At 38.1% G+C, this 17,121-nt stretch overlaps 1 protein-coding gene across 1 annotated transcript; it reads left to right on the top strand.

Annotated features, from left to right (window-relative positions):
• The first annotated feature begins 3,979 nt into the window (after positions 1–3,979).
• frmd7 (FERM domain containing 7) lies at positions 3,980–16,251 on the top strand. Its single transcript, XM_073823948.1, has 12 exons — positions 3,980–4,127; positions 4,979–5,083; positions 5,183–5,225; positions 6,937–7,015; positions 7,100–7,197; positions 7,281–7,395; positions 9,668–9,815; positions 9,893–9,988; positions 10,105–10,268; positions 13,893–13,961; positions 14,033–14,108; positions 15,340–16,251. The coding sequence occupies exons 1-12, from the start codon at positions 3,996–3,998 to the stop codon at positions 16,249–16,251; spliced, it is 2,037 nt and encodes a 678-aa protein (XP_073680049.1). The 5' UTR covers positions 3,980–3,995.
• The last annotated feature ends 870 nt before the right edge of the window (positions 16,252–17,121 follow it).

The raw sequence follows: 17,121 nt of genomic DNA, 5'->3' as shown, positions 1-17,121 counted from the left end.
AATAGTTATAGAAAGATGAATTAAACCTGTCGCTATACGCTATTTTAAGTTGTTGCACTTGTTTTAACGTTGTTGGTCACATGATAATAACGTCAACATGGCGGAAGACGTGCAGATCACATCCACTCAATGAGATTTGGCTGTAGAGTACGTACTCTTTTAGCGCTCGTTAAGTAGGTACTTATTGAAATTAAGTACCTACTCATTGAGTATGCGGTTTCGACCGCAGCCTGTCACACACAGACGAATACAGCGACGGAGGAAAGTGTAAGATAAGAATGGTAAGTTTATTAGAACAGCAGGCAAGTAGCAAACAGCAGTATTGTTGGTTGTTGGTCCATACCCCTCCCAGTCGATCAGATATTCCAAGTGTCCACCTCGACGTCGGGAATCCAGGATCTCACGCACAGTGTAGACAGATGGTTGATCCAGGATCTCAGGAGGAGGTTCAGGTTCAGCTCCGGTGGACTCTGTGGCAGAGGGGAAAAATGGTTTTTAGAAGGGACACGTGAAAAGTGGGATGAATTCTGTACCTGGGTGGGAGCTGAAGCTGATATGTCACTTCGTTGATCTGCCTCAGGATCTCGAATGGACCAATGTAGCGGGAACTCAGTTTACGACAAGGTAATCTTAACCGGATGTCCTTCGTGGGGAGCCAGACCTTATCCCCAGGTTGGTATAATGGAGTCGCTCTCCTACGAGCATCTGCAAAATCCTTATGTCGTCTGATGGCTCTTTGGATGTGACGATGAGCTGAGTCCCACACTCTCTTGCTCTCTCGAAACCAGTGGTCGACAGCTGGAACGTGTGTGGGTTCCTCCATCCAGGGGAACAGCGGAGGCTGAAAACCGAGTACGCGCTGGAAAGGTGTTAAGCCGGTAGTGTCCTGGCGCAGAGAGTTCTGTGCGTACTCAGCCCAAGGGAGGAACCTGCTCCAGCTGTGTTGGTCCTCAGAACAGTATGCCCGGAGGTAGCGTCCAAGCTCTTGGATCTTCCTCTCAGTCTGGCTGTTGGTCTGCGGATGGTACCCTGAAGAGAGATTAACAGAGATTCCGAGTGATTTGAAAAATGCTTTCCAGACATGTGAAATGAACTGTGGCCCCCGGTCCGACACTATTTCCTCGTTGAGACCAAAGTGACGGAAGACGTTCTGGAAGAGGAGTTCGGCGGTATCCATAGCCGAGGGGAGGCCTCGCAAAGGGATAAGCTTGCAGGCCTTGGAGAATCTCTCCACAGTTACCAGCACGCAGGTGTTGCCTTCTGAATTCGGAAGATCCGTCACGAAGTCAACCCCGAGATAGGACCAGGGTCGCTGTGGGATGGGGAGTGGTACCAGTTTTCATGTGGGCAGATGACGAGGAGTGTTAGTAGTGGCACAGACTGAGCAGCTTTGGACGTACCTGTTGACATCCCGGGTCATACTGGACCACCAGTAACGAGGTTGGAGAAGCGAGAGGGTCCTTCTGCTACCAGAGCCCGGAGATTGATGGACAGTGTCCAGAAGGCGTTGAAGTTGGGAGCTAGGGACGTAGATTTTTCCTTCAGGACACTCCGGCGGAGCAGGCTCTTGGAGAGTGGCCTCTTGGATCCAGGTGTCGATGTCCCACTGGATGGGGCTAACAATCAGTTTGGGTGGAATCAAAGTCCTTTTAAGACAAGTCGTGTCACTCGGCGGCCATCTTTGAAACGCCTCTCGGGCAAGTGCAGCTCCTATCTCTTTGAATGGGGAAACATCAAATTCTCCAAAACTGTTTGCCAAACTTACGATTAAATTTCATATTTGAAATCTCCAAAGAAATCCAACAAGAACTGCCTCATAAATATAGTGCCTTGTGCTTTAATAGCGTTAAAAAACGCTTATTTTTCCGGCTAGATGAGCCAGTGCGCATGCGCAGTACTGAACGCACGTCTTAGAGCGCCGACTGTTTCTATAGCAACCGGAACTTCTCAAGGTAGCTGCAGTGACGCGCTGACTTTACTAATCAACGATTGGCTCTTTCACTAAGAAGGTGGAGCTTCGCGGCCATGATGACCGTTGCATTTTTCCCCATTCAAAACTACACGAGTGACATGTCTTTGGTATTCTATAGTCTTTGGTGGAATGATGTGTTCTGGTTCGGTGGAAGAGTCACTGGAAAATTGTCAGGATAGTGCGTCAACCGGTATGTTCTTGGATCCGGGGCGGTAGGTAATCTTGAACTGGAACCAGGTAAAGAACAGAGCCCATCTGGCTTGTCTCGGAGTGGGATGTTTAGCTTCTCGGAGGTATTGAAGGTTCTTGTGGTCGGTGATGATCAGAAATGGGCGTTTAGCCCCTTCCAGCCAATAACGCCACTCTTCCAAGGCGAGCTTGATGGCTAGTAGCTCACGGTTGCCAACGTCATAATTCTGCTCCGCCGGGGACAGCTTTTTGGAAAAGTAGGCACAGGGATGGAGGAGAGTGGAGTCACCAGCCGCTTGCGACAGCACTGCTCCGACGCCGATGGTAGATACATCAACCTCAACCACGAAGGGATGGTCAGGATCGGGATGACGTAGGAGAGGAGCAGTGCTGAAGATCTTAAGTTGTTGGAAGGCGCGTTGTTAACAGATTACACTAACAGTTTGGTCAACCTCAGCCTATGGAGAGAGAAAAAAGTTTTCAAAAGCATCCCCCCTCTGCTTTTTTCACAAATCGCACCCTATATATATATATATATATGTATGGGCTGCGTCAATTTGAAAAGGAAAAAATAGGGTCGCTCTCAAAAAAGTTTGAAAACCGCTAAATTAGAGAGCTCTCTAAATTAATTTTTACTAGTAATAATTCCAATTACAGAGCTCTCTAATTCAGTTTTTACTTGTAACAATTCCGATTAAAATTTATTTTTACTAGTAAGAATTGAATTAAAGAGCTCTTTGATTGAATTGTTACTAGTAAAAATGCAATTACGACGAGTAACGCTTAGTATATTTTAGGCTAAAACGGCTTGCCATATTTACATGTCTACGGCCATCACGAGCTCACTCTCATTCGCGTCAGTTTCGGTTTCTTGTAAGCAAAAATGGATTGCATTAGCGCCCCCTTTTGTCGGTCGTCAACGTCACTTAATCTGACACTTTTTCTTTGATGATGAACCAGCAGGACTTCTCCAGAACATCCAGATGTCTAGTGCGCCTCTGTACATACCTAATCCTACCCACCTAAACTCAACAACTACCTTACTAAATATTCATTTATTATTTTTTTAGTTTGTTAATAGCGAGAACTGGACCTTAAAATAAAGTGTGACCGATAAATTTTTAAAAGTCCTTATATTGCCACCACTTTTTGGGGGCCTTTTTACATAATGGTTCTAAAAAGCTGTTACAATGGACGAAAATGAAGGAGGAGAAGCGGTCTATTTCTGTGCTATAAGCTTGTATTTGTGCTGGACAGCTGCTCAGGCGGATTGGTTAAAGGACGTGACTGATGCTGCTGTATCTGACATCTTTATTTGATGTGAGACAGGACCACAGCCAGCACACAATCATATCATGGCAACAGAAAAACGTAAGTGCACATATATTGCTTTTTAATATTTGCATATTAAGGACTGTGCTTGCATTTAGTCGTGCAAAGTTGATATCTGACTTTCATGTAAAAACAATACGTTTTAAATGTATCATATTATGTCTATATAAAGTCGTTTCATTGTTCAATAAAATCCTGATTTATTACATTTCACACTAACATCAGGTTCAAACTTCTGATATTTTAGATGTCACTAAAAATGTATTGAAAATGTATCTTTTGATACCTTTCAGTAATAACACTTATGTTCAATAACACTTAGGTCTACTTAACATGCATGTAGCCTACCTTATTAACATTTATTTATCTGCAGCTAATCTGTAAATCTTTATGTAATATTTGTTACTAATTTAATGAAAGGATCACCAGGTTTACGCCTTGAAAATAAAGCCAACTTTAAAAGTGTGCTGCTTTTTTTAGGGTGTCGACTCATAAGGGCGACATGAGCATGAGCTGCAGAAGAAAGCAACCTGAGCTCTTCAAATCTGAAAACACAAGAAAGCCACAGAAAAACAGCTTGTTTGCTCTTCGAGTCGTCTTTCTGGATAATAGCCAGCATGTTTTTGAAATGGAGGTGAGATTAGTCGGCTTTAATAAAAGTTCACGCCACTACATCTGAGAATGATTTAAAGCAGCTAAAGTGATTTTCTTCACATTTTCAAAAAGCATGCAGAACTCTATTATTGCTTCTTATTTTATGCCATAAATGCTGAGGGGCATTTATTGCATCTTTTGAGTGGGACATTGGACAATAAGTCACGCAAGTGTGTGCATGTGTGTGTGTGTCTTTCTGCTGAGTGGTCTAGAATACCAGGAAGTTTGGCTTAAGGGTTTGCAAGAGCAAATGTATGTCAGCATCCCAATTTTTCTGTGCACGCTTGAGTGTCCAACCAAAAATGTCTTGCCACTCCGTATCCTGCATCCTATGCTATAAATACCCTAGTAAAAAAGACTCTCGAGACTTAATGATATAAAAATTGTAATTAAACTTTATTTGGAGTACCTTAATATTAAGCCTGAAATAGGTTTTAATTTCACTATTGATGAGGATTTTTTGAGAACTTTTTGAGAGTAATATTGGTATTTAAAATGTAAGATATTTAAAGTGTACCTAAAGTATAGTTGCAATAGTTCCACTTTAGCACAATCAAATATACTTCAGCACAAAATTAGTCGTTCCAATTTAGCAGACTTTTGCAGGGTATTTTTATTAAGTACATAATGTGTAAATGTATTTGTAGTATACTTAGCATTAAATACATGTATTACTATTAATTTCGGGTATAAAAGAAGAAATCCTTTATTTTCCTAAATTCTCATTTACCAGTGGTTAATATCATGGATGATTCCATAATAGCAGTATTATTGAGTCTAGCAGTGACTGTTATGCTTTTTATTCGATATAAAGCATTTGATTTTTCACAGCAAAGGGTACTGGGAAAGGATTTCTTCAGTGCAGTATGTGGATACTTAAAACTTGTGGAAAGGGAATATTTTGGGCTTGAATTTCGACATCATTGTGGCAGTTATGTAAGTTAAATATGTATTTCTTAATGAGACACTAAGATATTATAGATGTTGTTAATATTTCTGTGAGCTGCAGTCATTTGTGTTGATTTTTGTTCATAGGTTTGGTTGGAACTGCTTAAGCCTCTTGCAAAACAGATTAAAAGTAAGTCTTTAATATTGAAATCGTAATTAAAGCATACATTAAGTTGTTTCTAATAATGTTGTACATTTATGTTGATTTATTCATTATATGTGACCCTGGACCACAAAACCAGTCTTAAGTAGCATGGGTATTTTTGTAGCAAGAGCCAAAAATACATTGTATGGGTCAAAATTATTGATTTTTCTTTTATGCCATAAATCATTAGGATATTAAGCAAGGATCATGTTTCATGAAGCTATTTTGTAAATTTCCTACCATAAATATATCAAAACGTTTTTGATAAGTAATATGCATTGCTAAGAACTTCATTCGGACAACTTTAAAGGCGATTTTCTTAATATTTAGATTTTTTTGCACCCTCAGATTCCAGATTTTCAAATAGTTGTATCTCTGATAAAAATTTTGTCCTGTCCTTACAAACCATACATCAATGGAAAGCTTATTGATTTCAGATGAGGTATAAAAAAAAAAGGCGTATTTGATGATTTACTTTTGTGTGGATTATTTGTACTTTTATGCACAAATAAACCTTTGCATGGATAATTTCCATTGGATTCACGCTTATGCAGATGTATTTGATCGTTACTTTATTTTATGTTAAAGTTACTATTAAGTCTTACTAAGAAGAATTCTTTTTTATTTTATTTTTTTATAAAATGTTTATAAAGTGTTTATTTTTTATGTGCCCTTAAAGGGATAGTTCGCCCAAAAATGAAAGTTAACTAAAAAAAATGTACTCACCCTCAGACCATCCAAGATGTAGATGAGTTTGTTTCTTCATCAGATTTGGAGAAATGTGTCAATCCATCACTTGCTCAGAAATGGATCCTCTGCAGTGAATGGGTGCCACCAAAATAAGAGTCCAAACACCTGATAAAAACATCACAATAATCCACAAATAATCCACACCACTCCAGTCCATCAGTTAACATCTTGAGAAGCTAAAAACTGTGTGTTTGTAAGAAACAAATCCATTATTAAGACTTTTTTTGAAGTATTTTCAACTTAAAAAGTAGATCCTCTGCAATGAATGGGTGCCATCAGATTGAGAGTCCAAACAGCTGATAAAAACATAAGTAATAACAATAATCCACAAGTAATCCAGTCATTTTGGTTTATAAACAGTTCTTGATCTGTACAAATTTCTGTTCTGATTCAGACCTGACCACTTTTGGAGTAAGTGTTATTATGGATTATGGATTCATATAAAAAAAAAGTTGTTTCAACTTAAAAAAAGTAAGTTTTCGTACTGCTTTAAAATTTTAAGCTTAGCCAACATGAAATTGTACTACATAAAAACGTGGATATTTGAGTTGAGTAAACTTAAAATTTTAAGGCAGTATGAACAACTATTTTTTTTTTTACAGTGCATCTCTTCCGGCTAAAATATGAGTCCATAATCTATAAAAACACTTACTTCAAAAGTGATCTGGTCTGAATCAGAACAGAAATTTGAGATCAAGCTCTGTTTACAAACCAAAATGACTGGATTACTTGTGGATTATTGTGATGTTTTTATCAGCTGTTTGGAGTGTCATTCTGACGGCACCCATTCACTGCAGAGGATCCGTTGGTGAGCAAGTGATGGATTGCTACATTTCTCCAAATGTGATGAAGAAACAAACTCATCTACATCTTGGATGGCCTGAGGGTGAGTACTAGGGAACACGTTCATAACCAAAAACTACATTCTTCTCCTCTTTTAAAACAGGAAGAACTGGTCTGACGTTTCGCTTCATAGTGAAGTTTTTCCCTCCAGATCCAGGACAACTACAGAGAGAACTGACCAGGTACAGCAAGCCCATCACACACTACATCAAACTATATACAGCAGCACAGAATGGCACATTGCACATCTCTGGACTCTCCTACAGGTATCTGTTTGCGCTGCAGATCAAGCAGGATCTGTCTAACGGCAGTCTGACGTGTAACGATAACAGCGCTGCTCTGCTGGTCTCATATCTTCTTCAGGGTATGTAGACTTTCCCATGTCACTTGTGTTTGATCAGTGTGATTCTGCAGCACGACTGAAGAAATCTCTGTGTGTTTCTGCAGCAGAGATCGGCGACTATGTAGAAGAGCTGGACAAGCAGCATTTGGACAATAAGAGGTATATTCCCAATCAGGAATGCCTCCACAAAAAGATCATGCGTTTCCATAAGAGACACAGGTAATGTTTATTTAATAGTCAGTCAGATGCACGTCAAGTGATTTTACTTGAGGTCTGCATGTATAATGCATTCTAAATGGAATCATAATGTACATTTAATGCATAATACACTTTATTTTAAGAACCAATTCTCACTATTAACTACTTGTACTGTTTATTAGTGTGCATATTACTGGCATATTGACTTTAATCAACCCCATACCTAATCTTAATAACTACCTAAACTATTGATAAGCAGCGAATTAGAGTTTACTGAGGCAAAAGTCAGGTAATAGTTAGTTAATAGTGATTGGTCCTCAAACTAAAGCTTGACCAAAAATGGTAACAGTAACTGCAATAATGGTAAAGTTAAGGAGCAGTATATTCCTCGTTACATGTGAAATGGGTTGTTGGTCATGTGTTTTACTGCAATTTATAAAATAAAGAAAAGATGTTTTGTAGACTTTTCCAGTCTTGAGTAGATCAGTGTATGGTTAGCCACCCACTTGTTCATTTTTGTTGATTAGAATATCGAGAGAAAGTCCATTTATTTCAATAATTTGTTTCAAAAAGTGAAACTTGTATGTTTTATTAGTTCACTACACACACAGTGAAATATTTCAAGCCTTTATTTGCTTCAATTTTAATGATAATGGATTAAAGATCAAAAAAACATATCCAGTATTTCACAAAATTAGAATATCATGACAAAGTTCAACATTGTAGGCTCCCTTTGTCCCAATCTAGTCAGATAATTAATGCAAAACACCTGCAAAGGTTTCCTCAGCCTTTAAATTGTCTCAGTCTGGCCTAGTAGGCTTCAGAATCATGGGAAAGACTGCTGACTTGACGGTTGTGCAGAAGACCATCATTGACACCCTCCATAAGGAGGAAAAGTCTCAAAAGGCAATTGCAAAAGAAGTTGGATGAGTGTTAAGAGGAAGGGAAAAATGTGGCCAGAAAAGGTGCACAGGTGACAGGGATGACCGTAGCCTTGAGAGGATTGTCAAACAAAGGCGGTTCAGAAATCTGGGGGAGCTTCATAAGGAGTGGACTGAGAACCACCACATACAGACGTCTGCATGACATGAGCTACAGCTGGAGAATTCCATGCGTCAAGTCACTCCTGAACCAAAAACAACATCAGAAGTGTCAGTGCTGGGCTAAGGAGAAAAAGTACTGGTACAAGTCCTGTTTTCAGATGAAAGCAAATTTTGCATTTCATTTGGAAATCAAGGTCCCAGAGTCTGGAGGAAGATCGGAGAGGCACAAAAGTCAAGCTGCTTAAAGTCCAGTGTGAAGTTTCCACAGTCAGTGATGGTTTGGGGAGCATGTCATCTGCTGCTGTGGCTCCATTGTCTTTGATCAAGTCCACAGTCAACGCAGCTGTCTACCAGGAAATGTTAGAGCACTTCATGCTTCCTGCTGCCGACAAGCTTTTTGGAGATGATGATTTTATTTTCCAGCAGGATTTGGCAGCTGCCCACAAAGCCAAAACTACCAGAACCTGGTTTAATAGCCATGGAATAACTGTACTTGATTGGCCGGCAAACTCGCCTGACTTAAACCCCACTGAAAATCTATGGGGTATTGTCAAAAGGAAGATGAGGGAACAGAGACCCCGAAATGCAGACGAGCTGAAGGTCAATATCAAAGCAACATGGGCTTCATAACACCTCAACTGTGTCAAAGGCTGATCGCCATCTTGATGCTGTAATTAGTGCAAAAGGAGGCCCAACAAAGTACTGAGGACATAATACAGTACATTAACACACTTTTCAGAAGGCCAACATGTTTTTAAGATCCTTTATTGGTCACATGAAATATTCTAATTTTGTGAAATACTAGATTTATTTATTTTTTGTCTTTAATCCATAATCATCAAAATTAAAACATAAAACAAATGAAGGCTTGAAATATTTCACTTTGTGTGTAGTGAACTAATATAACATACAAGTTTAACTATTTGAAACAAATTAGTGAAATAAATGGACTTTCCCTCGATATTCACATTTTTTGGCACATACCTGTAAATCATACTCACAGAATCAAATTTTTGTACTCAGCTGTGTTGGAAACGGCTTTCTGTATTTCCAAAGCAGTATTTTTAATGTTGTATCCAGTGCATCCCATAGTAAGTGCATTACTGTACTCTTGATTTTTGTCGTTTTTTATTGTTAAAATGCTTTTCTGTGACACAGTAACTCAGTAACATTTTGTCACAGATGCAAACTTAAAATCAACACAGAGAATTGTTAAAACACACTTGGATGTGTGTTTCTCTGTGCTGTAGAGGTCAGTCCCCAGAAGAAGCGGACAGTCAGTTGCTTGAAGTGGCTCGTAAACTGGACATGTACGGCATCCGGCCTCACGCTGCCAGCGACGGAGAAGACATGAGAATCAATCTAGCCGTCACTCACTCTGGAGTGCTGGTTTTTCAGGTATGGACTGTAGCATTTATAATAAAGATAGATTAAGCATTAGCAGCTTTAACACTGCTTGTGTGTTTTTATTTCAGGGAAATACTAAAATAAACACGTTCAGCTGGGCCAACATTCGTAAACTTAGCTTCAAGAGAAAACACTTTTTGATAAAACTTCATGCAACGATTGCGGTAATTATTTTTGCTCATTCTCCAAAGAACGTACTGGAAAAAATATCCATGGTCCTTGTTTATGTGATATAACAAATCTTAAACATGTTTTTTTTTTTGTCATTGTGTTTCATCAGGCATCCCATAAGGACACTGTAGAGTTTGCCATGGCCAGTCGAGACGTTTGTAAGGCCTTCTGGAAGATGTGTGTGGAGTACCATGCCTTCTTCCGTCTTTCTGAGGAACCCAAGGGCAAGCAAAAATCACTCCTTTACAGCAAGGGATCTTGTTTTAGATACAGGTAGATATTGTCAAAAACAATACAGTACTGCACAATATTGGCAATGCCATTGCATAAGGGTCATTTCTGGTATTCTGTGCCTTTGTGTTCCCAGTAAAGGTCATGATTTTACTGCATGCAAAGGTGCTGTATGTAATAGGGGTGTGCGATATACTGACAACAAATAACATCTCAATATTTTCTGGGATTGTATTGATAACCATAATCAGACAATATTTTGCGTGTGTTATTGTGATATTTAAGGACGTTTGCTGACTCCTAAAGTTTTTGATGTTCTTTATACTCTGTGTGCTCAGTTCAGAAAATATTTTCCAATGAGTTTAAATTGATTTTTACCTTTATAAAGCCATTTTTTAAAAAGTGTGCATCATCTCTGAGTCAAATTCTTACATGTAATCAGTCAATTATATTAATAATACAAATGAAATCAGTATCAACAAAATAGATCTTTGCAGAAGTTGCCTCTGAAGTGGCATTTAGATGTATTTGCACACATTTTAATAGAAAGCTTTAAACTGCAGTTACAAATGCCTAAATAGTTTTTTATATTTTAAACATAAAATGTTTAATAATGATATTTGAAATTATTTAAAAATGAAAAGATACTTTAAACATGAAATTAAAACCGCCAGTAGGTGGCAGCAAGCGAGTGATTGAACCGAATAATTTAAACGGTTGATTCATTCAAGAACGAAACACTGTTATGTTGCTCAGTGACACAAAACAGTACAGTGGCTGCGTTTGGAATGATTTTTGTTGGCGAAATAGAGCAAAAACAGGCAATATGGTGTCTAAAACATAAGTCGCTTAATTGCTTCTTGTTTATCGAACTGTTATATAAAAGCAGTATCACATTTGCAGCCATGCTGATTTTCTCTCTTTGTGTGATATTAACTATATAAAATGATATAAATATATACATTTTCTTCCCCCATATCTCAAATTATGCATTTTAATGGGCTGAATCATGCATTGAAAGAATGCACTCTAATGCATACATGCACTAGGAGACACTTTTCATTAATCTGTCAATTTTGAGATTTCGGCATTTTTCAGTGTTTTTTCAGACTAGTGGAAAGAAAACATCCAAAAGACATTGTTAAGTGTTTCTTTTATTGCACTTTATCTATTTGTGTCAATAGATTTTAATTTAAATCTATGTTTATAAAGGCTGTTTTCTGAAAATGATTTTTTTCTTCTACACTGAGCTATAAATCTCCACTTCAGTAGCACTGACACACACCATTTTTATTCCTGTCTATATCCTGAAGGTTTTTACAGAGGGATTTGTTCATATATAATTTGCTTGATTGTATACAACATTTTATTCCCCCCAAAATATTTAAAAATGTATTGTTTTCTGTCTGTTATAAGTTTATTCTGAATTATGGAGTAACAAAATGAGACCAAAAATCCCCTGTGTAAAAACACTTGACTCCAATACGTCAAAAAATGTAAACAATTTTGAAACTGACTTCATCCAGTGTTTAGATTTCTGTACTAGAAATGTATGCAAATTAGCACATATTTCATTAAATTGCATATTTAAACCTAACATTTTAGAAAACTTGTAATACAAAAAATGTTGCCAATTATCAGTGTAATCAATCAACTGGGTAAGTAAGGTGAAAAGTGTTAGTTAATTTTTTTTACCCTATTCACCTGCAGTGTCTCGCCTACTACTAGTATGTAATAGTATGTAATATTTTGGCTGCACATAAGCATAAAATATCATAGCTTCCAAAAAATCTATTCTGCTTTGAAATGTGTGTTCTGTCTGTTTTATTTTGGTCTGTGTGACTCCTCCCACTGTCAGTTTAACCATAGGACTTTGACATTCTGGGTTGCCAGTTGTTGGTAAACACAGCGTATTGCAGCTGTGAAATCCAGATAATGAACTGAGTCAGAGATGACAGATACAACCCAGCCCAAAAAGCCTCGGCATCTATCAAATAATCTATATTAGCAGAGGAAGATAAACGAATTAATTTACAGTGTAAGGCTCGTTACTTTCCATTGTCAACTGTGTTTGTTCTTGTTGCGTGTCCTCAATCTGGCAACCCGCTTGGGTGTAGAATCTGAGGAGGTGGTGCAGAAGAAACAACTCTCTCTAATATCTGGAATTTGAACTGCAGTACACATTTCAACCACTAGCTGTCAACATTACATACTGCACCTTTAAAACTCTGAACAATATGAATTTTTAGGCATGTTTACATGATAATGATATATGAAAAACTGAAAAGTTTGTCTTTTGCGTTTTTGAAGTTTCCCATACAACATTGTCGAAACAATTCCCATTCACATTGATTGGCTAAAAGGCTGTATTATGCATGCATTATGTCACTATGTCAATGTAAATGTAATTGGTTTAAGCTGAAAAAGTAGTGCAACATATTCAATAATGCATTATTTAAAAGGAAAAGCATATGTATAGCTCAGGCAAATAAATTAAAGAATTTATGAAATAAAAGACTACAAAATGTACACAAACTAATGTAAATGAACAAAGGGATGTGAGTTTAAATACATAATGTACACTTAGCCCATACATTAAAACCATACGTCTTTTAAACTATTGGACTGTTGGAACATTTGTTGGTCTTTCATTTGATAGATTTTGCTTCATAAATGTTGAAATTTATTTGTTTTTATTTGTAACTGTTTTAATTTATTTTAAAAACATTTAAAAATTTTTAAAAAGTTTAAAATCCTTTTGCATGATTATTGTAATTCCTTTTATATGTAAAGCAATTTGAATTACCATTGTGTATGAAATGTGCTGGATAAATCAACTTTGCTTTGCCTTGCCTAAATTTATTTGCCTGCGTTTGACCAAAATCATTTTGCAAATGTACCCTATCTCCCTATCTGTCACGGATTGGCCAGGTTCTACTCCCTCACTCACTCAACGATCACAGTCACCTGATTACTAATCAGACGCACCTGAAACCAATCACCAGCACCACATATAAGCACACCACACACCTCACTCAGTGTCCGGGCTCGTTTCCACGAAGCGGACTCATTGTGTTTCTCTGTCGAGTTCACAAACCTCAAAAGACATACTTACCTCGCTATTTACCTGTTGAAACTTACCTGTTATCTCATCTATTCCAGTACGAAGTCTGTTCTCTGTTCCAGTCAGCTGTGGTCAGCCATAAGTCTGTTCGTCTATCACCAACGGTGTGCGTGTGTGTGTGTGGGTCGGAGTCCTCCTCCCGTCGTTCCTGGAAAGGAAAAGGATCTGTATTCAGTATTCATCTCTAGTCAACGAATATCATACTTGGACTGTTGATACTTACCCGGTTCTGCACGTCATCTTATCCACAACGCTCTGCTGACAATAAACATTGTTATATTGATCACTTACCTCTCTTGTTTGGTCTGCTTCCGTAACACTATCATGATTACACAAAGCTATTTAAAAACCTGTTTGATTTTCAACATTTTAGCCAAAAGGCACCGAATATCAGGAATGAGCCATTTTACATTTCAGACAAACTATGACCAGTTCTTTGATATTTGTTTTGAAAAATCCATGGATATTGGCATCAGTGCTTATATAGGCATTTTAAGCCTGCAAATGTAATTAAAAGCCTATCTTTTATTTGCCACTAACAGTGGAAGAACTCAAAAGCAGCTTTTGGACTTCGCAAAGAAATCTGAGAAGAATAACTTACCTTTTCAGAGGTGAGAAATAGCTCATATTTCTTTGAAAGATGACTGTATGTAAAATGTATTTATTTTTTTCCCCCCTTTAGGAAGTACTGTAGAGATTACTATGATTCACGACAATGCAGATCTTCACCTGACTTACTGACTGACGTTTCCAAGCAGGTACAGCCAGTACTTTTTAAGCTGGAAGCTGTTACATACTTTCTGACATACTAAATATATGCTATGATAGCTTAGCATGAATCATATGCTTCTACTGGTGATTGTTCAAGATGCTAAATTATCTACTTTTCAGAAATTACTGTTTTTGAGACTGGCATAGAAAGTCACATAGTGCATTCTTAATATTTAAGTTCTTATTTGCAAAAGTCACTTATTCATTATAGATGATAGTACTATTATCATCAGAGATATAGTTGCTGGAGAGGCCAAAACAATGCACAGACTCAGATTTATTCATCTTTTTTTAATTTCAATTCAGAAATGAACTGATCTTGAAGGTACACCGCAAAAAAGGGTTTCTTACTTCGTATTTTTGTCTTGTTATTCAGTAAAATATCTAATCATTCTAAAATCATCCAGATGCATTTACTTGAGAAGACATTAAGTCTTTAGATTAACATGACAACTAATCATTGTCATTTTGCTTCTAAAGAAAATGCCTTTTGGTTTTAGAACGTGTAGATATTTATACTAGAAAACAAAAGTATTACAATTGAATTTTTAAAAGTAATTTTGCTCTGTTGTTACCTGATGAAATATTTCAAAGCTTTGAATAACTAGAAAAGTATAATTATTATTAAGATGATCTTGGAGTTTTCTGAAACTAGATAAAAAAATCTTTTTCATGCATTGCAGTTTTTATGCATTTTTAAATTTTTTTTGATAAATCATGCTTTTATGGCTCATATGTATGCGGCAGCGGAGGCATTCTGTGGCATTCATTGATGCTTTGAAAGCTCTCTGCGGACCATGGCTTTTGCTTTAAGATGCAACTACGAAAATGTCAGGAAAATTCTAATAGAACTTTATTTGGGGTTAATCAGTGGCACCTTAAATAAAGGCAGCTGTGGCAGGTATGATTACTTTATTCTGTTGTACAGATTACAGGTAAAGTGGAAAAAGTTCTGAAATGATATATTTTGGTCTCATTTTTTTACTTCACAAAAACCTGGGATTTTAACAGGGGCATGTAGACTTTTTATATCCACTGTATATTTTTAGGGAGTAATGCAATATTGTAATGCATTTGAATTGGAACTGGACTTGAATCAACCAAATGGTTCCTAGTCTGTGCACTATGTTGCAGTGTAATTTTCTTGTCAATGAGTCTTGTTATTGTTATAATTGATGTAACAGAGGTTGTTTGCATCGACCGGACTGTCTGTTGCAGGCATACGAGCAGCAGTCGTGTGGTTTTCCTCATGCGGGAAGCGGCATGCGCAGTCAGTCGGCTGTGGAAGTTCTCATCTCATCTGAGCCAGAGGTTTCTCAGGCGTCTTCTCTTCGGCCCTTCAACTCTGAGGCGGATGCAGGGCCCTGTGCACAGCGGGAGCACAGGAACAACCAGAGATCCAGGAGCAGATGCTGTTCTTCACAGCGCGGCCATTTGAACAGACAACAGCTGGTGCTGCTTTACCCAAACCAGCCTCATGCCTGCCTGCATCCACTGTTGCCTGTCTGCCCGTCATTCGCTCTGGATCATTCCTGTGCTCCGGTTCTTTTGCCGTGCTGCAGCCACGCAACTCAACAGATGCAGCCAACAATGGCCTACTTCCTAGACGACGAAATGCGCTCTTCAAGCTTCTCTGGAGCCTCCCCGGCGCTTATACAATGGCAACGGATAGGAGCGGTGCCTGGGTTTTACGTAGCGGGAAGCTTTGGAGAGCGAGATCAGGAAGAGTTAGGCCACTTCAGTGACGATTGCAGCTACCAAACGGGACTTCCTCGCCGGTCCTACAGCCAATCTGACATCAAGCTGTTGTGTGAGCCGGCAGAGTTTCGCCCACTGGGTCACTATCCTCATCTGTCTCGAAGACAAGGCCTCACGAGGCCCGCGTATCTGCCGCTGCATTCAGAGCGACTGACGGACAGCAGCAGGTCAGAAATGAGCCAGAGCGACTCGGATCCGGACGTGGTGTGTTCCTTCTACTGTCCCGGGATCAGCAGACTGGTGCGCTCCGCGCCTCTGGCACGCATGCGCATTTCCTCTGGAAGCTTACAGCTGGATGAAGAGGAGGAGCATTCGTTTAGTAATGAAGGGACTTCGTCTGCAACAGCTGTCAAAGCCAAACACAAGTCCTGAGACACATGGGGAATAAAACTGAAAAGTCATTCAGTAGCCGACTGCATTAGCCATATTATAACCCTGCAATAAATAGAACAGTTTGTTGAAACTTTAGAATAAATATTAAAAAGCAAAAAATTTTGCAGAGTTTGCGCGTTTTTTGTTGTTGTTGTCGAGTATTATGTTACCCTGGACCACAAAACCAGTCATAAACAGTGTTGGGGGTAACGCATTACAAGTAACGTAATACTATTACTTTTTCCAAGTAACTAGTAAAGTAACGCATTACTTTGTAATTGACAAGAAAATATCTGAGTTACTTTTTCCCTCATTTATTGATTAAAAGCTCTCCTGTCTCCATGTTAAGAGAAATTGTGAGAAAGATGTTACTTTAGTTCTAGAATAAATGTGAACATGCATTAATTCATCTCACTCACTAAAAAGCAGATACAGTGTTCTTCAAAATGAATAAAAACATTTCAATTCAACGCAAACCTGAAATAATTAAATATGTTAAATAATACAAATATCCTTTATGTATTTAATCCCATTTTATTAACCGATGTCTTCGCTGCCGACCTTCGATGATCCAATTCATCCATACTAATAAGCAAAAATTACTCAAGATAATCTAACTTTGGTTTTCCTTTTTTTTATTGCTGAAGAGTTGACCTTTTTTCTTCTGCGGTCTACTGCACAGACGTGAATTTACTTTTCTCTAAGCCTGAGGCTTTTGGTGTGAAAAGGCTTTTACATTTGACAAAAATAGACCTTTTTATATTAAAACAAACAAGCAACCCTTGCCCAGATTTAAAAAGTAACACAACAGTACTCAATATTGTAATGCATTACTTTTCAAAGTAACTTTCCTCAACACTGGTCATACAT

This window comes from Garra rufa, chromosome 19 (assembly GCF_049309525.1).
Source record: "Garra rufa chromosome 19, GarRuf1.0, whole genome shotgun sequence".
NCBI lineage: Eukaryota > Metazoa > Chordata > Actinopteri > Cypriniformes > Cyprinidae > Garra > Garra rufa.
The sequence above is the reverse complement of the archived record's forward strand: the minus strand, read 5'-3'. Positions and strand labels throughout refer to the sequence as shown.

Bases quoted from the DNA above. Each gene is read 5' to 3' on its own strand.
- frmd7 (XM_073823948.1), top strand. From the start codon at position 3,996: ATGAGCATGAGCTGCAGAAGAAAGCAACCTGAGCTCTTCAAATCTGAA. The intron at 5,226-6,936 runs GTAAGTCTTTAA...CTTTTAAAACAG, and splicing joins TCTTGCAAAACAGATTAAAA to GAAGAACTGGTCTGACGTTT. The intron at 10,269-13,892 runs GTAGATATTGTC...TGCCACTAACAG, and splicing joins GGATCTTGTTTTAGATACAG to TGGAAGAACTCAAAAGCAGC.